At 39.5% G+C, this 24,096-nt stretch overlaps 1 protein-coding gene and 1 long non-coding RNA gene across 9 annotated transcripts in view; one reads left to right on the top strand and one right to left on the bottom strand.

The window, feature by feature from the left end:
* Positions 1-3,708: 3,708 nt before the first annotated feature.
* LOC138763239 (uncharacterized) lies at positions 3,709-21,028 on the bottom strand. Its single transcript, XR_011357437.1, has 3 exons — positions 20,737-21,028; positions 6,345-6,404; positions 3,709-4,997 (listed from the first exon to the last, which is right to left on the bottom strand). It is a non-coding gene; the product is annotated as an uncharacterized lncRNA (long non-coding RNA).
* Positions 20,882-24,096, top strand: part of LOC138763236 (microphthalmia-associated transcription factor-like) — a 296,887-nt gene continuing 293,672 nt past the window's right edge. For 4 of the 8 annotated variants that reach the window (XM_069937072.1, XM_069937069.1, XM_069937067.1 and 1 more), the window contains exon 1: positions 21,425-21,515. Coding sequence is in view for 2 of the 8 variants with exons in the window: in XM_069937068.1 (XP_069793169.1) it covers positions 21,412-21,515 (104 nt within the window). In the remaining 6 variants the exon portion in view is untranslated. Of the gene's footprint in view, positions 21,516-24,096 lie in introns of all 8 variants that reach the window. The other 4 variants (XM_069937068.1, XM_069937073.1, XM_069937074.1 and 1 more) reach the window with 4 other exon arrangements.

Here is a 24,096-nt window from a genome sequence, read left to right as displayed (position 1 = left end):
TCCAATATAAATGGTGCCAAAAGTTACATGCTCTAGATTTTGTAGAATGATCCAGAAAGTTCCATCATTTTCAATGTTCTTCGAAAATGTGGGTTTTAAACATTAATTTTAATTCAGATTGATCAGATTTCAGGATGCCCTTACGTCCTCTTACCACAAGATAGCGCTGCTGCCTACCTCCATCAAGTTCAACTCTAAGCTGACTGCTTTGGAATATAGAAACAAAGAACACTACAGCACGGAAACAGGCAGCTTGGCCCTTTTACTCTGTGTTGAATACAAAGGATATTTGTCAAATGGATGAAATATTGTGTCTTATTGTGTAAGTTTTTAAAGGCAAATCTTTTATCATGTCAAGAATGTCATTAAGAAACAAAATTGAATGATGTGCCATGTCATATCAGGCTTCAACAATTAGCTCCCGATTGTTTTATATATTTCAGAATTACCCTGATAAAATTTCCATAATCAACCATAGTGGTTGATTAACTATGTTGGGATCATGCACACTGTATACCATCTACATTTTCACAATAACTGTAAAAAGATACAAAATTAATTTGAAACTTAAAATTATATATAATCATTGCGTTTCATTCTTTATTCTTTGGTTCAGTTAATCACAATATCCTCATCCAACACAGGGCTGAGATCTTTCATTCTCATCTATCCAATTGTGTCCAGAGATTAATGTCTTTTAAGTTCTCCCTGCCTTATGCAATTCCTCAGGATACTTACATTGACCTATTTCAAGTCCGCATGTTGTATCCAGTAACTTCATTTAGAATTACAGCAACATTTCCACATGCTGATACTTAGCTTAACCTGACTGCTATCTCCTGTTGAGGCTTAATGGCTGTGAGTCTAGTTGTCAAGAATACAATAAGCAATAGACTAATATAGAGGGTGATTGCATTCCAAGCTGGCAAAGACACAACATGCTGAATGGCCTCGTATGGTGAAAGAACATTTGAAAAACTGGTGATTTTTAGGCATTGGTGTCTGGTTCTCGATTGTCCCACTGGAGGAAACATTATCTCCACCCTGTCAAAGGTCCCACACGATCCTATATGGTTCAATTAAATTACCTCTCACTCTTCTAACTTCCAGTGGTATATGCGTACCCAACGGTTTCAGCATGTTGACTGAAGTGGGTATAACACTGATAAATAAGAAATATATCATTATAAAATCAATTAAAAATAACGTAATTAACTTGCCTTTTGCCATGGAATCTTCAATCCAGGAATTTGCATCCAAATGAAGTGAGAGGTCCAATCAGGGTTTTCTTGAGCTCTGGAGCGGAGGATTGATGTGCTCAATCTACCACAAAGCTTTTCACAAACTTATGGCATTGGCAACACAGTTCAATTCAAACCTAAGTAGAAACCTTGAAAGTCTGCCGACACCATGATTGAAGTAAAAATACAAGGCTGGAGAAACTCAGTAGATCAAACAGTCTATTTTATATAGCAAAGATAAAGATATATAACCAACATTTCTGGCTTGAACCAAGGTATGACAAAATTTAGGGAGGTGCCCAAATAGACTGGTATACAGTTGGTGGGGGGGGGGGGGGGGGTAAGGGGAGGAGCACAGTCCCCTGGCTGGAGGTAATAGGTGGATAAAGGAGGGAGGGCACACCAGCAAGGAAGGGGAGAGGGATGGTTCTGTGACCAGAGAAGGGGTGAGACCTGAAAGAAGGAAGAGAGAGGGATGATGAAGAGTGAGGAAGAATGGGGAGTATGCTAGCAGAAATCGGGAAAGTTGATGTTAATGGCATCCAGTTGGAAGGTGCCCAGACAGAAAATTAGGTGTGGCTCCTCCATTTAACGGGTGGTCTTGATTTGACAGTTCATGAGGCCATGGACAGACATGTCAGTGCAGGAGTAGGATGCATAATTGAAATGGTTAGCCACTGGGAGATCCTTTTACTGATGTGGACAAAGTGAAGGTGCTCAGTGAAGCCATCTCCCGTTCTGTTCCAGTTTCTCCAATGTAGAGAAGGCACAATGAGAGCACTGGATGCAGTAGATGACTCTCATAGATACACAGTGAAGTGTTGCTTTATTTGGACAGACTGATCAATTCAAAACCACGTCTCATCTCACGGACAAGAGTTACAACAGTGTTGAACACATCCCCTCACGACTATGTCAGCCATGACCAAGGGGTGCTAAAGAATTTAGAACATTTAACTCTCCATTTCTAAAGTAAGAGTGCACCAACTGAGCCATGGTAAACAGATGGAGGAACATTTCTGATAACTATAGAAAAAGACCACATCACTGAATTAGGATAAACAAAGCAAAAAGAAATCACAAAAGCATTGAAAGTGTGCAGGTTGTCCAATGAAGACTTAACTGAGATCAAACTTATCAATAAATATTTTCTCTAATTTGCAAAGTATTATCAACTTTGATATAATTTTAAATTGTACATTGATGAAAATGCAATTTACCCAAGTGCAATAATCTGGTCATAAAATTTATCAGCAAGGGGATATCAATAATGAGTAAATACTGATATATTTGTAAATGATGAATACTGAAAATATGAAATCAGTTTCTGCTTAGAGGAATTTTCATTTGCTCAAAATGAATGTACAAGCTAAAATGGAAACAGCAGGTGATGAAATTCTAAAATGGGCAATAATGAGATGAGATGAGAACAGAACAGGACTCACGGAAGAGCTGAATAACTTGTAAAAGCACGTTTAATTTGGATGCTGAAATGATGAAACTCTTGGGACACCCTTCTGCTAAATGCCAGCATATCTGTTAAATCTGTCATTTGGAAGTAGCACATTCCTTAATGCTTGGAAGTTGTTAAAATTACACCAAATAATGTGAATTTCTGTTGTGACGTGCATGATACATTCCTTCAGACACCCATGCCTGAGCAATCGACTATTTATCTTTTCTTGGGATTCAGTATTTAAAGAGCTTTGGATGTAGGATGTTGATAATAATGAGGTTGCTGTCATACACATTGTACAATGTACATATGCACCAATATTCTTACTTGCATTTGAACAGGTACTTCACAAAATAGTGTGCATTAAATTAAAAATAGATAATAAATACAAAAGAGAGATAGATACTAAATATTCACACTTACCAGAGTGCAAGAAAAAAGTAGAGTTATATTAAAGCACAGAGGCCTTTTTTGTGGTGTTAGAGTAGTTTGTGATCAGTGTAGAAAGGGAAGGTTCAAGAGCCTGATAGTCATTGGAAATAAACTGTCCTTGAACTGGTCTTCAAACTTCTGGACAAAATAAAATTCTGCATTTTTCAAATCTAACATGCAGTAAATGACTCAGCACAAATTTTAGTTAAACTTGGACAAACTAAACATAAAGGGTTCAGAACCAGGGCACCTTGGAGATAATACAAGAACATTTACTCTTGACAAGTCCTACTCTAGATGTCAGAACAAAATATCGACACCTATTCATGGTATCACATTTAGAGTGGTGAGGGGGCTGACTTTAAACTTCTGTAACTCAAAATAAAATTCATCAGATGAAAGGCTAAAAGACAAGTCTGTGCTCAAAAACAGAATGCTGAAAGAACTCAGCAGGTCAAGCAATAGGTGTAAGTCAACAATTTGGGACTCAATTTTGTTTACCATTGCTATTTCCTGTTAAGTAATCTATCACATGCTTCAGATTTTAATGCAAAAACTTAAGAGGAATGATTTTGTTTGATTGAATTGTAATGTAGAAAACTAAAGCTGGAGATTATTCTTGCTGGGTGGTTTTAAATGTTTATTGAAAAAGAAGGCACTATTAAATCAATAGCTTGACATTAGACTAAATAACCTTTATATTCATTGTGCAACGAAATTGAGTGCACATCCTGATGGGATACAGGAGGTAAGGATATAAAATTTAAATTATGTGTTAATGATAATCTTTAAATTCAGGTCCATGATCATGAGCTTCAGTGGAAAAAAAAACAATAACCAGTCACAGTTCATTATCACTCAAAGATCCACAAGTCTCAATGATTTTTAGTTAACCTATAAATAAGCAGAACCTTATGTTGCTCATGAAAAATTACACAATGTTGTCTGTGAAAGAGTTTCAATCAAGAGTTCCTCCAAGTGTCTCACCATTAATTCAAAGAGATGAATCAGAATATTAAGGCTCAGTTTAACATCCGGGAAAACAGATGTGTGCAGTTTAGTTTCATCCATGTGCAGAGCTATTTTCAAATTAAGTTATAAATTTCTGTCACTGTGAATTTATAGTTTAAAGAGAAAATACTGATTGCAGGGCAAAAAAAAACCAAAACCTCTGAATGAACTCAGCAGGCAAGGCGGGCGGCATCTGTGGTGAGAAGGAGGCAGCACCTGAACCCATTGATCCTAATGTATCATTGACCTTAACTGGCGCGATAAGGTACGATCCAATGGCCTTATTCTTTGATATACTAAAGTTCAGCGCAAGGTGGCAGCATTCACTAATGGACATCCCATACTACTGAAGACTGATGTTTTGGGGAGACTGAAGTATGTCTCTCACCAAGTCGATAACGTTCCAGCAACACTTGATGGCCGTCCATCTGTGTCCCTTTGAACATTCTGTTGATCCGAGTCCTCTGCTACGCAACTTTTCACAACAAACCTCAAATCTGGACTCTTTCATTCTCTTCCAGATCTTCTTTGCAAATGTACAGTTCACAAAGCACTGAGGGATGGTATCATTCTCATTGCAGCAGTCTGAAGAACAGCGCATAGTGGAACTGAGTAGGAAGGATTAGACGGTCTTGGTGCTTGTTGGTGACTCCAGTGATGAGCCATTCTGACAAATGGTTTTGACAGTCTGCTTAATAAATCATCCCACAGAATCCACCCTGTCTTTCTCCTGCAGGGCCTACAGGACATTGCCTGATGCATATGTGGTCAAAGATGCTTTACTGCAGAAACTTTCTTTGTAACAAAATAGAGATAGGGTGGTAGAATAGAGCACTGTATATTCAGTGAGGCCTCTCCTTCAAAACACAAGAGATCAACATTCAAAGTTCAGATTTATTGTCAGAGTACATACATGATATCACATACAACCCTCAGATTATTTTTCCGGTGAATCAGTGGAATCTCTTGCTAGTTGTGTACTTCAGTTCTCTGTACAGATTAGACCAGCCGCACACAGAGGTGGGCATCAGAACAAGGGCAATGTTAGATATACTGTTTTCCCTTTCTCTGGAGATGTGGTCTATCTTGGATATCAGATGAGATGGAAGATAGCTCAGGTGATTGCCAGGGCACGGGAATGAGGTACAGGCCATACCTCTGCAATTCAGCAATATCTGATGCTCTTTATGACCACTCTTGCCTGCCGATGAGAAGGACTGCCACTTCCACAGTCTTAGTTTTTGCTTGACCTTGCCTATCTGCCCCAGCTCCCACTAGCTATGGAACACACTGAAGCTTTGTGGGGAGGGACCAAGATCCTACCACCAAGACACTGAGAGGCTGGTCCCTGAGTGAAGGCCTAACACACAGAATGTGTTAACTTGATAACATTATTAATGTATTGACTTTATTTCAGAATGAATATAAAGAAATCCATGCACTGATTGGTGTCTTGTATTTGCACACCTTATGTAGTAAAAAAAAGTTACTGAGGGGAACTACCACAAAGACTGTGTGGAGAAGGACCACTGTGTAAAGTTCTCCAGTCATTAAACACCAAGAGGCTAGGCCCTGTGTAACACCCTCTCAACACTCCACAGATGCAATGCTTAAAGAAGAAACACTGACAGCAGTGACGTCCATCCGCACATATGACTAAATTTTTTTAAATATAAAATTTACACAGTTGATGTTGTATTTGACAACCTATAACAGGAAAATAGGACATGTAATAATCAAAATGTATGTACTTACCTTGTTAGTTGGCGTCCCAGGGTCTGTAGGTTGGGTTCGGCCATCTAGATTCCTGTGTGCATATGCAGTGGGTTTGTGAATTGGTTGGCGCATGTGTGAGAATTAAGGGCACAAATTCAATATTGTTAGGGCGCTCTCGTGCATATGCCAACTGAACAACAATACGCAAACCCACCGCACATGCGCCAACCTAAGACTTGTGCATGCGCCAACCTAAGACTCGTGCATGCACCCAGGAATCAAAATGGCTGCATCCAGCCTATGGACCCCGGGACGCCGACTAATGAAGTAAGCATGGATCAGAATGTGTAAAGATTTGCCAACGTTATTCAACACATTCAGGAAGCTTTAAGTTGTTATAATCAAATCTACGATTAAAAAAAGGTTTGATTAAAAAGTTTGCTTTAAGACTTCGATACTCCAGGCATGTGGGCAAAATTCTGACTTACATTCATTTTGAGATACAACCGATCCTTCAGTCCCAATTACAATCGTAAGTCGGGGAGTACCTGTAATGTTAGAGAAGGTATTGAACAAAGGTACAAGGAATATAGAGAAATTCATATTCAATGTATCTACTGTGCAAAAATTATAAATAAAGAACATTTTTGAAATAAAGAAATTCCAAACATACCCATCCAAAAAAAAATTATGGAAGTGATTGTCCTTTCACAAACTGTTGCCAGATGGTGACTCAGGAACTGTACAGTGAAGAGTTAATGAGGACATCTGCCATGCCAAGCTACTGATTATTTTTTTCTTCACTGTCCTGAAATTGATGTTTCCCACATGCCAACCTATCTGACAGTCTCTGATTTGCCAATTTTCCAGTTAATTCTGCCACATTGGGAATCCAGGCATGGATTTCACTTTGGTCAAGCTAGTGTCAGCCACCAATCACTGAGTTCATACCAACCTTTATCATCCAATGACACAAATGCTACATCAATCCCAATTTATATTCTCCCTACATTCTCAACAAGTTTCCCCTAGAATCTACCACTCATTTACCCACCCTGGAGAATTTACAGTGGCCAATTAGGCTCCTAACCTATTTGATTATAGGAAGTGGGAGGAAACAGAAGCATCCAAGGAAATGCACTCAATCAAAGACGGAATCCAAGGCTCTGCTGATGTGAAGCATCATCTCTTTTGTGATGTCCACTCCTTTATCACTCCTTGTCCTATCAAAATTTTTGAGCAGGTATCTGATGGCTGATAGACATGATTGTATAAGAGACATTCTCCATGTTTTACGACTATGGCTCTGGGGCAGTGAGTTAAGACTATTTTCAGGAAAGAGCAAAAAATATGCAATATTTCAGCAAGAACCTTGAGAAACGGAATCACAAAAATCAGAAAATGTTGGAAAATGAAGAAGGCAATTCAGCCCATCAGGTCCCTGGCCAAATACCAGCTTCATGCACTTCCGGCAGTTCTCGGCTCTTCAAGTATACATCCAAGTACTATTAAAATTTACGAAGGGTTTCTATCTCTAATATCCTTTCATACAATGAGTTCAGAGCCTTTTATCCTCAGAGTGAAAAGCTTTTTCTTCTTATCTCCTCTCTATCCTTCTGCCAATTATTTTGCATTTTGCTCCCTGATATTTTGATCTATAAAGGAAATAGATACTTCCAATTTATTATATTTATGCCACTCTTTTATTTTTCACACCTCAATTGTCTTTTATCATCTTTCTCTGTCCCAAAGAAAACAACTCCAACCCATCAAAGTAAACAAGAACATTGCCAGATATTGGGGTCTAGTGAAGTACAGAACAGTGATGAAGAAACTCCGAAGGTCAAGAGAGTCAATGATTCCACCCCGAGCCCTTCATCAGGTGTGATGAAAATCAGCTAATCCCAAATATAAAGGTATAGGGGTGGAGGTGGGGGGGGGGGGGGTGGCAAGAGGGTGGAGAAGGGGGAGAAACAACGGCTAACAGGCAAGATACAATGGGATTGTAGAAGAGTCAAGTTCAAGTTTATTATCATCTATTTGCACAAGGACAATCTGACAAAACCGTGCTTTCTGGTCCTCAGTGCAAAACATGCAGACACAAAACACATCTAGATAAACAATACAAAAAAAAACTATAAATCTAATATATATTTGTCCATGTATGTCTGTTTCTTTGCCGTCTTCCATGCCAATCAATATGAAGCTCTCTAGAAATCCCCAAAGAGGTTCAGTCGGGCTAACATTTGATGGTGAATGTCAAGGGCACATTGAACTTCATTGATTTAACCTTTAAGGTCATATGAAGTTCAAAAGTGTTTTTTGACCAGCTTGCACTGACTTGCATTACTGTTTATTCTTCTTCTTTGGCTTGGCTTCGCGGACGAAGATTTATGGAGGGGGTAAAAAGTCCACGTCAGCTGCAGGCTCGTTTGTGGCTGACAAGTCCGATGCGGGACAGGCAGACACGATTGCAGCGGTTGCAGGGGAAAATTGGTGGGTTGGGGTTGGGTGTTGGGTTTTTCCTCCTTTGCCTTTTGTCAGTGAGGTAGGCTCTGCGGTCTTCTTCAAAGGAGGTTGCTGCCCGCCAAACTGTGAGGCGCCAAGATGCACGGTTTGAGGCGATATCAGCCCACTGGCGGTGGTCAATGTGGCAGGCACCAAGAGATTTCTTTAGGCAGTCCTTGTACCTTTTCTTTGGTGCACCTCTGTCACGGTGGCCAGTGGAGAGCTCGCCATATAACACGATCTTGGGAAGGCGATGGTCCTCCATTCTGGAGACGTGACCCATCCAGCGCAGCTGGATCTTCAGCAGCGTAGACTCGATGCTGTCGACCTCTGCCATCTCGAGTACTTCGACGTTAGGGATGTAAGCGCTCCAATGGATGTTGAGGATGGAGCGGAGACAACGCTGGTGGAAGCGTTCTAGGAGCCGTAGGTGGTGCCGGTAGAGGACCCATGATTCGGAGCCGAACAGGAGTGTGGGTATGACAACGGCTCTGTATACGCTTATCTTTGTGAGGTTTTTCAGTTGGTTGTTTTTCCAGACTCTTTTGTGTAGTCTTCCAAAGGCGCTATTTGCCTTGGCGAGTCTGTTGTCTATCTCATTGTCGATCCTTGCATCTGATGAAATGGTGCAGCCGAGATAGGTAAACTGGTTGACCGTTTTGAGTTTTGTGTGCCCGATGGAGATGTGGGGGGGCTGGTAATCATGGTGGGGAGCTGGCTGATGGAGGACCTCAGTTTTCTTCAGGCTGACTTCCAGGCCAAACATTTTGGCAGTTTCCGCAAAGCAGGACGTCAAGCGCTATAGAGCTGGCTCTGAATGGGCAACTAAAGCGGCATCGTCTGCAAAGAGTAGTTCACGGACAAGTTTCTCTTGTGTCTTGGTGTGAGCTTGCAGGCGCCTCAGATTGAAGAGACTGCCATCCGTGCGGTACCGGATGTAAACAGCGTCTTCATTGTTGGGGTCTTTCATGGCTTGGTTCAGCATCGTGCTGAAGAAGATTGAAAAGAGGGTTGGTGCCAGAACACAGCCTTGCTTCACGCCATTGTTAATGGAGAAGGGTTCAGAGAGCTCATTGCTGTATCTGACCCGACCTTGTTGGTTTTCGTGCAGTTGGATAATCATGTTGAGGAACTTTGGGGGACATCCGATGCCAAAGCCCTTTCCTGCTCACGGTGTCGAAGGCTTTGGTGAGGTCATTTACAAGCACTGACTTGCATTTCAAATGATAAAATGAATTTGCACCACGGACTGTGGTGATCCACCACTGGCCTACTGCAGGGGGCAACCTCTGTACCTGCAGGAGTGTAAGGGGACAGGACAACACCTGGCTGGCTGCCAATCAGTCAGCCTGAATGGATCAAGCCCCACCCAGCTGGGTGTCAATCACCCTCCGGGATATAAGCCTGCGTCGGCCTCCCGAGGCCTCACACTGAGTTGCTGCAGCCACAGCCAGCCTGGCTCTGTGGAAGTCTTTGTGGATTAAAGTCGGTTGTACAGTCTTTACCCTGTGTGTGTCTGATTCTGTCTAACAGCGCACCACAGGGACACCTCAGCTAGTTACTGTGCTGTGCATCAACGTACATACAGAAACCCAATGCAGTTCAATATGGGCCATAAAAGTGAAGCAACATTGGCAGAAACTCTTCACAAGCTCATAGAGTTAGACAAAGGAGAAAGCAAGAGACAGCAGGGAAACATCAGATTTGCCTCACCACTGATGCTTCCAGACAGGTAAGGGGAAGGCAGTGGGAAACAGAATAGCAACACCAAGCCTACCTCAGTGCTCAAGCCTCCAGACAAACAAGGGGCAGGCAGCAGGAAACAGAAAAAAAAAATATATTTGTGCAAAATTACCATGAAGTTTTTGGGTATTTTGCATCAACCATGCACTCAACAACTGAGTGTTTTATTTCCTGGGCAACACCGGCTATCCTGCTGGTAATCAATAAAGAAAGAGAAAGAAACTGAGAACTGCAGCCTATCCAATCTTTCCTCAAAACTACAATTTTTCATTCTGGCTATGCCCAGATCTCCTCTGCATCGAATCTGGAGCAGTCACATCTTTCCTGTCATCTATACATTGGATTAATTAGCCTTGGTCTAATTAATGTTGCTTCAGTTCCAGCACAATTTGTGCTCTTCTTACATTCTCTGCCTTGCAAATACAGGATAAATATCACCTGTTATGACAAACTCTTCAAGTTATATGGAAAGGAATTTCACTTTCCATCAAGTTGAATTCGGACACAGCCTGCCATATTATTTCACAAGCAATACAATTTTCCTAGGTATTCTTTGATTTCAAACATGGTGTTGTGTTCGGTCAACGAGGTCAACTGCCATGCTTTCCCAAAATAAAACTAACCACAATATTAAGTTACCCCCACTTGTCTAATATCTCCTTCTTCATACTCTGCCTCTCAAATTTTGTTCTTCTTTTCATTCTCCTTTATATTGTTCAATATTGATGGCAAAGTATTTAGTTGTCAATGCTCCACCGTCTGACACTCAACCTTCCTTTCATCATTTTCAAAATCACTGAACCTTCTAATCTCTCTGCTCCCATGTTGGCATTCATTTCCCTGAAGAACATATCCTGAGAACATTTCCTAATGTTGAAACAAGAGTTGTCAATACGTAGTTCCAGTAGCATTAATAGCATTAATTCTGCCCTGCATGTGGTCTTTCTTAATATGCATTCACACAATCAAACATCTTACAGATCTGATCTAATTCAATTAAGCATTGGCAAACATTATGATTGAAGAACATAAAAAATAAAGGACTTTTCTCATAAAACGATATCTGATTGCACAAACAATGCTGTATTCTTCTATGAGTCATCCATTCGCATCCTTTCTTCAGTACAATTCTCATGCTTTGAAACCCCTGGGACTACATTTCAGAACACACAGGACATTTGTACAGCCAAGGTAGAAATTCCTACACCACATCTTCCCTGTTCATCACACTACAGATTAAGGGGAAGAAAAGTCAGTAAGATATAACACAGCCATGAGAAAAAACACATGCATCATATTGGATATTTTAGAATTCCAAAGTCTGTTAATAAATAATGTGGAGAAAAATGGCACAGTAAAATCCTGATAAACATGTACCATCATGAATTTGTTAGTCCCACATTGTACATTCTCCAACCTGTTCGAATTTACTCCTAACAAAACTCCAAAACACTTCTAATTAACCAATTTTAGAGGCTAGATCATGGTACATTTCTACATCAATAAACTTTCAATAAACCCAGTGAGTTGAAAGGAAGTGATGTAACCAGAAACCTGGTGATTTCAAAGGATGTGCAGGATACAGGGTGTGGCGAGTTAAAGGGAATGTGGGAAATGTTGCTTCAGGAAGATTAACGAGAGCATTGGAAACAGGCAGCAGTGAACCAGATGCCAAACCACAAAAAATTCCCCCCAAAAAATAAGAAAGTAAATTGTTTGAAATTTGTTTGGCAAATAAAATTTGAATGTTCAATACAAATATATTATTTTGGTATTGTGTGTTATACACTTGTCTTCTTTCACATATGAGGGAAACATAAAAGCCAACATTAATCATGTCAACAGACTAAGAATTTGACATTTGATCCATCACTGAATGAGAAAATGCACAGATCAAAGCCTGGTCTGGTGTAAAAATAGTTACACCCATGAAGCAAGCAATCAGGTTGCCAATCAGCCAATGAACTCTCCACAAATTCTCAATATTTTCATAAACACAAGATCAATACAGAGATGGACAATTTCTTTGGAATTCCATAGAGTTTTAGAGAGATATCCCATGGGAATAGGCTCTTTAGTCCAGAGTTCATGCTAATCATCAAATGCTCATTTACATTAATCCTATGTCTACATAGCTTTAAATGCTTTTTTTTACATTTCCCACAAACTGATTGCTTAATTCCAATATAACTAGGAAAAGCTAATTCCATTTTGTAGAAGCAGATTTAAATAATTGAGAACACCCAATCTTATTATAACACAAGTAAAAACACAATGCTGGAGAAACTCTGCAAGTCAAGAAGTGTACTTTATATAGCAAGGATACATAACCAACGGTTTGGGCGTGAGCTCTTTGAGGTATGAAAAAATGTAGGTAATTGACTGAACAAAGTGGTGGGGGTGAGGGGGGGGAGGGCAAGGGGGGGTGCAGAAGGGTAGTGTGAAGAGCACAGTCCCAAAGGCAAGAAGTACTAGGTGGATAAGGAAGGGAGAGTACACCAGCAAGCAGGGGTAGGAGAGATGGCTCTGTAAATTGAGAAGGAGGTGAAGGAAAGACAAAGTGAAAAGGAAGTGAGGGAGAACGGAAAGTAGGCTGCAGCAACTGCTTAAATCAATGGAGATTTTCCAAATAGAAAATAAGTGCTTCTCCAATTTATGGGTGGTCTTGGTGGGACAGTATGAGGCAATGGACAGTCCTGTTAGCCTGGGACTGGAGTGCGGAAATGATCCCTGTAATTGATGTGGACAGAGTGAAGGCACTGAGCACTGATTCTCCAGTTTCTATTGCCTACTCTCTGTTCTCCCTCACTTTCCTTTCCCTTTGTCTTCTTTCCTCCATTCACAAAGCCATCCCTCCTCCCCATTTGCTGGTGTGCTTTCCCTCCTTTATCCACCTATTACCTCCTGCCTTCATCTTTTCTATATAAAGTACGCAGCATAGTTTCCACCATTGTGTTTTTACTTCAACCAGGGTCTGCACTTTTGTGTTTTACCCCCTATTCTAACACAAAATAATTTTAAAATAAAGTTACTATTTATTTCAAGTTATGTTAAATCGTGCCTGATGATACGAGTTTAAGAAACATTAAAAACACCTTATTTAAAAAAATAAATAAATTTAGACTTGCAGCACGGTAATAGGCCATTTTGGCCCACAAGTCTGTGCCGCTCAATTTACACCCAATTAACCTTCACCTCTGGGAAAAAAAACCCCATGCAGACATGGGAAGAACGTACAAGCTCCTTACAGACAGTGTGGGATTCGAACCCAGGTCCCGATCGCTGGCGCTGTAAAGGTGTTGTAACCACCGCCAATTGAACAGAAATGCAAAATTTTTAAAAATTGTCAAAATGAAAGAAATCAAGATCTAAGGTTTGTGCCCATTTTGATACTTTAATGAGGAATCTCTGAAATAGCAAAAATGTGTGAAATAAAACACAAAAAACAAACCGGAATGATTAATTTGGAGGTGACCAGCCTTAAATTTTACTTTTATGTTTGCAGACTATCATTCTGATATTTTCATTTGTGTAAATTTAGAAGAAGTTGCAGCAGGGAATCTTACTCTCAACACAAAAACATTTATTTTTGAAATGCCAATTCTCTTGCTGACGTTGCCACTTCCAGCTCTACATTGCTGAATATGCACATTTTTCTATTCTGCATCAGAAGCCATTTATGAACTAAAAATAGAAGTAAAATGTTTTCCACTTCAACATTTTTGAACCACAGTTGATATTACACTTTATGCACTTATAGTTTTCTGGATTTGGATTTCCTCATTGTGTCACAACTTTACTTTCTCCTGACATTTGAGAGCTTAACAGAAGAATTAAAAACAGGAGTCATGGCCTGTTGTGTTTGCTCTAAAATTCAATCAGATCATCTTCTTGCATTGACCCACAACCCTTGATTCCTTGAGTACGTAAAATCTTTCATACACTATCTTGAACCTACTAAGGGACTGTGCCACCATTGCTCTATTGGACAGAAAACATCAAAACTTCTCTAGTTTCTTCTCTCTGTCCTGATTGGCCATGAATCAATCTGGTTGGTAAAGGTGCACTCTATTTCCTTAAGTTGGAAACCAGGCCTGTTAATAATAGTCCAGATATAGTCACCCAATTTCCTATATAATTGAAAATGCCTCCATTCTTGTTCCCAACCCTCTTGAAATAGACCACATATGTTCCAGATTCTTTATTATACTGAGAATGCAAGTTTTAAAATGTTGATTGGGAGAGAGGAACTATCTGCATTCAATTCCTTTGTTTTCAATACAAAAAGACTTGGGCTGATAAGAAACTCCTTATTTGGCAAAACAGTAAAAGACTACTGACCACTAAAGGCACAACCATGATTAATGAATCCCAAGTGAATCCTAAGAAACATGAACTTATATAGAGATGTCTATTCAAATGTTCTGGAAAACTGGAAGTGGTTTCTGTATAAATATGTGACTTGTAAACCACAAGGCAAACTCTCTATTTTAGTTCATAAATGGCTTCTGATGCAGAATAGAAAAATGTGCATTATCAGCAATGTAGACTAGCTGCTTGTTGCAGAGCTTCTTGCTGTAATGGAGTACTTAAGCTTTGCAAAGTGATTAACATTTTGTTTTTTCAGCTATACTCTTTTTTTTTGAAATTTATTGATAATATCTCCATACATTCATTTCAAATGTACTTAGTATAATATTACATAATAGATACTAAATAATTTTCAAATTTTCACCCCCCCCCCCCACCTCCCCTAACCCCTTAGGAAACCACCTTGTGGTGGTTAATTCCCAAAAACCCAAATGGGTGTGGTATAAACCACAAGTGGCATATGACTTTCGGGAGCAGAAGTACCACTCCCTCCCCCCCCCCCCCCCCCAGGCAGACAAAATACCAACAAATCATCATTTCTTATATCCATAAAACCCCGGTCCATCAATTTAACCAATCTTATTCATAAACTCTTTTTTTTTTGAAAATCCAAACTTGATATTAAATTTTGCACCCTTTCCACCCTCCCAACACTGAGTTAAACATTGTTTACAATCAATAAAAGTTTAAAAAAAATTTTTTTTCAAGTCTTCCTAAATTTCATCCACTGAATTAAAACACCTCTGAACATCTCAGTTCAACACCGAATCTTCCATTCTTCTCAGTCTCAAGTTGAATTTGTAGCTTACTTTCAAAAAAAGTTTCTTTCAAATCTTTTAAAATTTTCTTGAACATAATTCCTTCGGTCTTGATCTTCTAAAGCATCAATGTTATTCATAAGTTCTTTCTTCTGTGTTTCCCAATTTAATACCAAATTTTCCACTTTGTCAGTCTTCTCAATGTTAAGTTGAAATTATTGTTTATTTTCAAGAAAAACTTATTCAAAATTTTTAACTCTTCTTGGACATTGCTCCTTCGACTTTAATTTTATAAATCATCAATCTTGTTCATAGTTTCTTTCTACTGAATTTCCAAATTTAATAATAAAGTTTCCGTTTTTTCCAGTTTTCTCAATATTAAACTGATCTTGTTGTTTAGTTTAAAAAAAACCTTTTCAAAACTATTAAAATCTGTTTGCAATGTATGCATACTCACAGATAATAAATTCACTCTTCCAATATTCCATCCAAAAAAAATCACTGATAAACCTTATTGCAGGTCAAGGAGTTCCATATATATGTTTATCTTCAGAAAATATTTCAAATATTTCAAATCAACATTCGTCGCCATCTTTCAAAAAGGAGTCCGAAATCAACTTTAATAAGTTCTGTTCTTGAGAAAATTCCAGCACCAACTCTGGCTCTGTCTGGGCAAATAGGTCAAATTTCTTCCAAAGTCAAAGAATGTAATTTTGTTCTGTATTTATAGATACTAAATTCATCCTTCCGATATTCCATCCAAAAAAAATCACTAATAAACTTTAATGTTATCTGGATTTTTAAAACTCACGGGCAACCAATGCCAATTACTGCAATTTATCTTCATAAAACATTTCAAATCAATATTCATCACCATCTTTCAGAGGGGTGTCCAAGGCCAGCTTATCCGACAGTCCAATTAATGAGCTCCGTTCTTAAGAAAATTCCAGCCTTGACTCCGTGGTTCTGTCTGGGCAAGTAGGCCGAGTTTCTTCCAAAGTTGGAGAGTGTAGTTTTCTTCTGTATTTGAACTCTATTTTCCTTAATCTTTGTTGCCATTTTAAACATCTTTCAGAGGGGTGTCCAAGGCCAGCTTATCCGACAGTCCAATTAATGAGCTCCGTTCTTAAGAAAATTCCAGCCTTGACTCCGTGGTTCTGTCTGGGCAAGTAGGCCGAGTTTCTTCCAAAGTCGGAGAGTATAGTTTTGTTCTGTATTTGAACTCTATTTTCCTTAATCTTTGTTGCCATTTTAAACTAAAAACAATTGATAAACAAAACAAAGACTTTCAACAGAAAAGAAATATTCTTAAAACGGGTATTTATATAACTGCCTGGGGGAGACCGGGAATGCACGTCCGCTCCCTACGCCATCTTGCCACGCCCCCCCTTTCAGCTATACTCTTGTTGGTTTTCAAGCAATCTCAGCTCCACATTAACATACCTGCACATTAACATTCAGAATTCAGATACCCGAGTACCTTCAAATATCTTTCAATCTCTCACCATATATTAAAAAATCCATGCTCTTATTTTTTTTCCACAAAGTGGATCATCTCACATTTTTCCACACCAGCCACATTCGTGCCATTCACATAACTTGTCTTTATTTCTCTAAAGTTTCTCTGCATGCTCCACAAAGCTTACAATTAGTAAACCCATCATTAGTAAATTTAGATACAAGATGATTTGTTTTCTTATTAAATAATGGATGGAGCACCAGAAGCTCCAATTTTCTTCTTACTGCTTTCTGTCCAATAACCAATCTATAATCTTTGAACTTATTACCTTCAATACTGCACACTTTAATTTTGTTCCATAACCTCTTGTGTGACACTTTATGAGAGGACATCTGAAAATACTCCTTTTCCATTCTGCTGGTTTAAACTTCAATAAACTCTAATTGTCACATGAAACTTTCCTTTCATATATGTATATATTGAATTTGTCCAATCCTACACTATTATTTTCTAAGTGCCATGCTTATCATTTCCTTAATAATAGATTCCATCTATTTCCCTTGCACTAACACAAAGGTATTCAACTTTTTCTTTCCACTCACATACCACTTTAAGAAAGCCCAATTCCAGAGGTGCTCTATTATTAGTAAGGGATTACTTTAGGTGGTATGTGAGTGGGAAGGGAAGATTGGGAATCGTTGTTCTAGACCCAATCGTTACTGAAATATTTTGCTTGAGAAAAATTGTCATTGGCCCATTTCATTTGGAGTTATGAAACCCTGCACATAATGAGTCAATTAGGTACAATTAAAAGTGGCTTTCAAACTTTTTTTCCCCACTCACATATCACCTTAAGTAATCCCTTGCTAATCACAGAGCACCTATACCACAGGGATTACTTAAAGTGGTATGTGACTGGAAAGAAAAAGTTTGATAACCACTGCATTAATGTCTCAATAATTGTTCTACTGTTCCTTGTTTTCTCTTCCTAGAACACCATATTAATATTTCACCACCCATAAGCTGGCACTCCCTGACAACTGCATAGGAGAAATAAATAGATATATTTGGAGAGCCAATTATGAACTCTGTTGGATAGAGTGGCTATGCAATTTTTTTTGCTTGTGTTTTTTTTTTAAAGTCTTACTTTTATTATAATGAGGCATGATGACATTGCTTGAAAATGGAATGAAAAGAAACGTTAAAAGAAAATAATTCCATGAATAATCCTTGGTCCTTTAAATATTTATTGTATTAGTTACTAATTTCAATTATTTGAAATTGTATTATCTGAATTTATTATGGGAAAAGTCAAAAGGCCAACACCTGTGTCTGGGTCCTGCTAAAATAAATCAATGGCAAGCTTAAAGAGTTCTGTTTATTATCTCATCCATTTGTAGGCAACAGTGCTTTAAGTTCTCTTTACGGTGTTTTCAATATTGTAACGTTGGCTCATTACGTTATGAGGATTTATAATTTGATAGATTTAGACAACCAGGAGGTCTGGTCTAATTTGTATCTATTTAAATTTTAAAATTGTTTCAACTGGTGCCTGCTTAATATTGTGGACAATTCAGTGAACAATTGAATAGATTCTATTTTGGTGTAAGAATGAATCTCATGCGTATTCACATTATAGTTTGGAAGATTGTGTTCCCCATCTCATGCTGAATTGGTTTCCATTGATTTCAACTGATATATCTATAATTTTGTAATTAAACTAATTAATCTGGTAGGAAAGAATAAACTTCAACTAGTTCAATGATTTGATTTGCATCCTGAAAAATGAAATATCTGTATCTCCTGTCTGTGCTGCCAGTCATTTACTTTTCTGAAAAATGCATTGTAATGCCAGTCTTATCGAGATTACTTTTTATTTATATTAAAAAAATGACTTCTCATTCTATTTATTGTTGAGGATTCATTCATCTGTAAAGAAATTCAAGGCCAGGTTTCTAAGACAAGAAATTATACCTGGAATGCCATCAGATAAATATTGAAGATGTCTACAAGACATTTTGGTATAGCTATTTGAAGTTAAAATAATCAGATTGAAACACTAAAATGCAAATATTATACAAATGTGTTAAATATCTATTCCTTCGTGCATGTAGCAATTTTGAGGCCAGGACTAAACTTCAGTCTTATCAAGATTGAAAGGTTGACATGTCCATGGAGATACTAGAAACTCAATTGTATTTTTTAAAAGTATAATGAGACTGAAAATTAACTTAGAGAGAAGGACAATAATTTTTTAAAAATCCCAGAGATAAGGGGGTCAGCCTATGAGGAGAGATTGAATCATGGAATTTGGAAGAACGAGAGGGGATCTTATATAAACATATAACATTATGAAAGGCATAGATAAAATAGATGCAGGTAGGTTGTTTCCATTGGCAGGGGAGACTAGAACTAGGGATCATAGCCTCAATATTCAGGGTAGTATATTTAGGACAGAGATGAGAAGGAACTGCTTTTTCAAGAGGGTGGAAACAGTGCTTTTCCCTTACTAATAACAGAGCACTTATGGAATTTGCTGACCATTGAAGCAGTGAAGGCAACCTCAGTAAATATATTTAAGACAAGGATGGATATATTTTTACATAGTAGAGAAATTAAGGATTGTAGGGAAAAGGCAGGTGGAGATGAGCTTGTCATCAGATCAGCCATTATCTCTTTGAATGTTGGAGCAGGCTTGATTATCTTCCATTAATCATGCAAAAAGACATTATTCCTTTCACAAGATGTTCGAGAAGTGTTCTTCATTTGATTCCCGTGTATATCCCATATTTACCTTTGTTTCTTTGGACCTCCTCCCCTACCAACAAGGTACTGAAATTGTTACCAATTCCAGGCTTTGACTTCCCCATAATTCTCCAGATTTCCCAATCTTTCACTCTCCAGATCACCAGCCCTCCTGAATTTCCATTGTTCCAGACCATTGAACATCCTGCATTCAAAGTTCCCTTTCAGCTCTCTCAGTCTTGGGCTCCAAACCCAAATTACATATTTATATTTAATTTCCTTTCCACCCTAACCCTTGTTTTTCATCTCCTGCACATATTGACATGTTCAGCAGAGGCAATTCAAATCCTTGCCCTGTTATTATTGGCCCAACCTTGAACCCTTTGTTCCAGATAGGACATTTTCCACTTTGAAAAAAAAAACCCACAGTTCCCTTGGGTCTCAGGTGTTGCTGCAACTTGAAGTATTTACAGAATAGATCCAGCATTAGAGCACCACAGCAAACCTGATCAAGCATAATTTGGTGCATTAGAACTTTCGAATTTAAGTCTTGGACATAGAATTCCAACTAATCATAATGATTTAAAAGAAAACCCAAAATATGTACATAGAACATACAAGCTCTTCAACTCTCAATGTTATGTCGACATATATATTCCTACCACCCCCCCCCACGCCCCAAATACTAAACCTTTCTTACCTCCTAACTATTTTTCTTTCATCCCGTCTCAGAGTCTCTGAAATGCCCGTTCCAACCTCCACCACCACCCCTGGCAAGGCACAACTTTGTGCAAAGAAACTTCCCCCAATGTCTCCTTTCACTTTGTACATGATTTACAGTAACCAGAAGAATATTTTCTAGTCCTATCACTTCCAGTTTGGGTTTAACGAGGACCGTTACATTTGCAGCCTTTAGCGCTGGGGTCCCTGGATGAATTTCTCCCACTCAGTTCGGGGCGCAGTTGTTTTCCAGCATACTGTTTCATTTGAGTTTTATAGCATCCTCGTTAATTTGCTTTTCATAGTATAGACTTACGATTTTTTGGTAAAAATAGGTTATTTTTTGTTTTGATGGATGAACATCGAATATAACCGCAAAGCTGAAGGTGAGCTCATAAATAGTAAACTATGTCTGCATATATTTTGCTGGTCAGGTATGTTTCCTTCATACCCATTAAAAACGCCGTGGGAGTATCACTTCTCTTCAAATGCTTTCTTATTTATAATCTTACCTCCCAATGTGCAAAATTTATAGTTTCGAACCGAAAAGAAACAATAATAAAAACAGGTCCTTACTTCTTTAACCCCTTAGCTAGATCAGCCCAAGTTCACAATATGTTTGCTGACGCATCAAAGCGCTTTGGAGGAAAATAAACAGAAGTGCAGGAGCAGAGAGACGTCAGCGAACATTGCAATGACAAGCAGCTTGTGTCGGATTGAGATCCTCGCATTTCCTTAATAGACCCAAAACATGAGATAAAAAGAAATGCCGGTCCACTGGGGTAAACATATGTCCCGCATAACTAATACATTAACCAGTATTTTCCAGTCGTTGCCCTTTGGCCGTACGGGTGCAAACAAATGAAAGTAGAATTTACTGTGGTAGTTGCAGCAACAGCCAATAAAACCTGCTGACATTTCACTGTATCCAAACTCCACCGGCCGGGCACTCAGCCGCACATGTTCCCTGGACCGTCAGCGCGCCGCGGTGTTCGCCGGGAGTGGTAGTTCCCCTCCGCCGAGCTGCGGGCCGAATGTAATGCGTCGGGGTCGACCGGGACGACATTTCCCGGCAGCCCAGCACACGCTCGGCGTTGAACGGGCAAGGGGAGGTGGTAAAGCTCCGGCTCCGAAGCGGAGACAGACTCTGTCACTCAGCGGAACTTTGTGCCTTGTTGACATTTACTGCGCTACCGTCGCTCGGGGTGGCTGAAATTTGTTTTATTTGTGCAAGCCCGTCATTCCGGACTCATGCAGTCTGAGTCGGGAATTGTTCCAGATTTTGATGTCGGGGAGGAATTTCATGAAGAAGCGAAAACGTTTTACGAGCTGAAGAGCCAGCCGCTGAATCGCAGGTCAGTGACACCGGCAGGGAGGGGTGGGTCGGGGCCAGAGAGGCAGGTGTTGGATGGGTGGGGGGAGAACGAGGTTGACTGCAGATGACAGAGGGGCGAAGGGGGCTCACTGGTTCGGCCATGGGCTGTGCGGGGTGACTGGCGTGGGCCCGACTGGACTGGCGGAGGAGCAACATGGGGTGGGGGGGGGGGGGGGGGGGGAAAGAAAGGTGGGGAGGTGGGATTTGGAGCCAGTGACATCTCAGGGCGTGGATGGGGCGGAGTGTGCTGGGGCAAGATTAACAAATGAGAGCGGGTTCCCCGACTCCCGAGAGGTTGGGTGGTGTCAACTCAGCACTGTCGGCTTGGGCGAGGCGGCGGCGGCCGGCGACTCACGTCTATGCCATACACGTTTGGGCTCCTTTAACTTGCCCTGAATGTGAAGGCGGCTTCACATGGGCTGGATCCTCATTTGAACGACTTGCCAGTGATGCTTGTGTTGCGTGTATGTTCTGTTTAAAACAGGGGTAGTAGTTCCGAGAAGTTTTTAAAGTGTCGTGTCTCTCTCCCCCCCCCCCCCCCCCGGGGGCAGGGTGTATTGGTGAAATGAGCTAGGATTCGAAGTTGTTGGTTAAACGTGGGAGATAACTCAGAACATACGTTTGGAGTTGCCTTATTGAGTGTTTGCTCGGACACTATTTACAAGGTTGCTTTTTCCCTCTGGAAGGGCAACAAAACCTAACCAACCAGCTTCAAAAGTAGAGCAGGATGGCTTTTAGTTGTTTTCCTGGAGAGATGATTGAACGTGCAATAATATCGGGGAGGTCCGATAGCGAACAAATTTTAAACATCGAGCCCTCGCCTTCACTATTAATAACGTTAAGAACAGTTTGAACGTTTCAATTGTGAATTTGAATCCATGCCACCGTAAAGAAATGTAATCAATTGATTTCAAGCAATAGTTTGTGTAAACATTCAAGAATACTGGTGTTTGCCTTGCACGCGAACTGTTCAACCCGCCGAACTAACAGATGAACCAAATGTTAAACGCAAATGATGTGAATAACCCTCCAGGGGGTTACTGTATGTATAGTTCAGGGTGTTACTAGGATCTGCCTTATTTGTTAAGTGCCACGACATCATGAAAGCTGCCCTTTTTGGAGTCCGAGGTTATGAACGACAACACTTTGATTTCACGTCAGTCCATTAGGTTTGGCATAATTTCACATTTTTATTGTTCCTGATTACAGATTATTTGATAGGGTAACACGATCATGAAACGATGCGGCATGAGAGTACTTTCACTTTGCTTATTATCCTTGGGAAATTGGGCATTATTGGATTCAACTCTTCTCTTGGCTTCATTACTGTAGAAGAAGCTTTAAATAAAAACCTCATTCCACTTTCTCACTACTGTCCTAAATCTTTATTAACTTTCCAATTACTATAGGACATTACTCTGTAGTGCAATATGGAACAAATTGAACTTCTTGATGACATTCTATCTTCAGATCTGTTCATCTGAATTTATTTCAGTTATTCCTCTGGGCAGATGTGGGTAACCAACACAGAGATTGTTTTCTTCTACCTGTCACAGGGGGCAGGTGTACTTTCCCAGATTATTTCTACACCTGCTTCTGTTCATGTAATCTTTTGGCGGCAACAGGTTTGTTGTTCACGAAATAAAGGTTGTCACAGTGTGCAACAGGTTATGTTGTAAGAACTTCACTGGATGTAGATTTATGCACATTACATTACTTTGGAGGTTACCTCAAGTATTTTATCCAACTAAGATGAAGCTTGGTTAACTTGTGCATGATTCATATATTTACAGTAATTCATTCTGTGCACACATGGAAGCATTTTAACAAACTTTGCATTTGCATTTTGGAGAGTACTGAATAACAGTTTTTCATACAACTAGATTGTCCTAGTTGTCATTGTTTTGGAGTCTTTTTGTTGGTTGCCTGACCTCCATTTCCTCTGACTTTTTCTATCCTTGATCATTCTTTCTTTTGATGCCATCTGTCTTTGGCCATACCTCTTTCTCTCCTTTGCTGAACCCCGAAGCATGCGCCTGACATAGGATGCCATAGATACTCTTCAGTTAGTAAGGGATTACTTAAGGTGGTATATGAGTGGAAAGAAAAAAGGCTGAAAACCACTGATCTAAATGGATTACCACTGTACTCTCCATTTCTGTCGAACTAGTTACTCAGTTTATATCACCGTCTTTTCTGAATACAGAAGACTCCCTCATACAAGTTTCCTTTCGGTTCTTCTCCATGTCAGTGACCAGGCATTTACCTTTCTTTTCTTAACCTTGCTTGTTATTCCTCTCTCCTCCACTTCTGACTGCTTTGGAGGCCAGTTGAAACTCTGTCAGTAATGCCACTTGTTAGCTCCATTCCTATCTTTAAAAACTTACACATGCCCTTCCTTGGGTGCTTCTCTCTGCCTTGTAAAGCATGTTGTGTTATTTTTTTTGCACTTGCTGTTTATTATTAAAGTGCTTTTAAAATTGAGCTTGACTTGAATATTTGAAAAACATTTGTCTGAAATGGATAAGGTTTGCTGTTTCCTCCAGATTCAACAAATGCAC

This window comes from Narcine bancroftii, chromosome 5, assembly GCF_036971445.1.
Source record: "Narcine bancroftii isolate sNarBan1 chromosome 5, sNarBan1.hap1, whole genome shotgun sequence".
Classification (NCBI taxonomy): domain Eukaryota; kingdom Metazoa; phylum Chordata; class Chondrichthyes; order Torpediniformes; family Narcinidae; genus Narcine; species Narcine bancroftii.
Note: the sequence above shows the minus strand (reverse complement) of the source record. Positions and strands in the feature narration are given on the sequence as shown.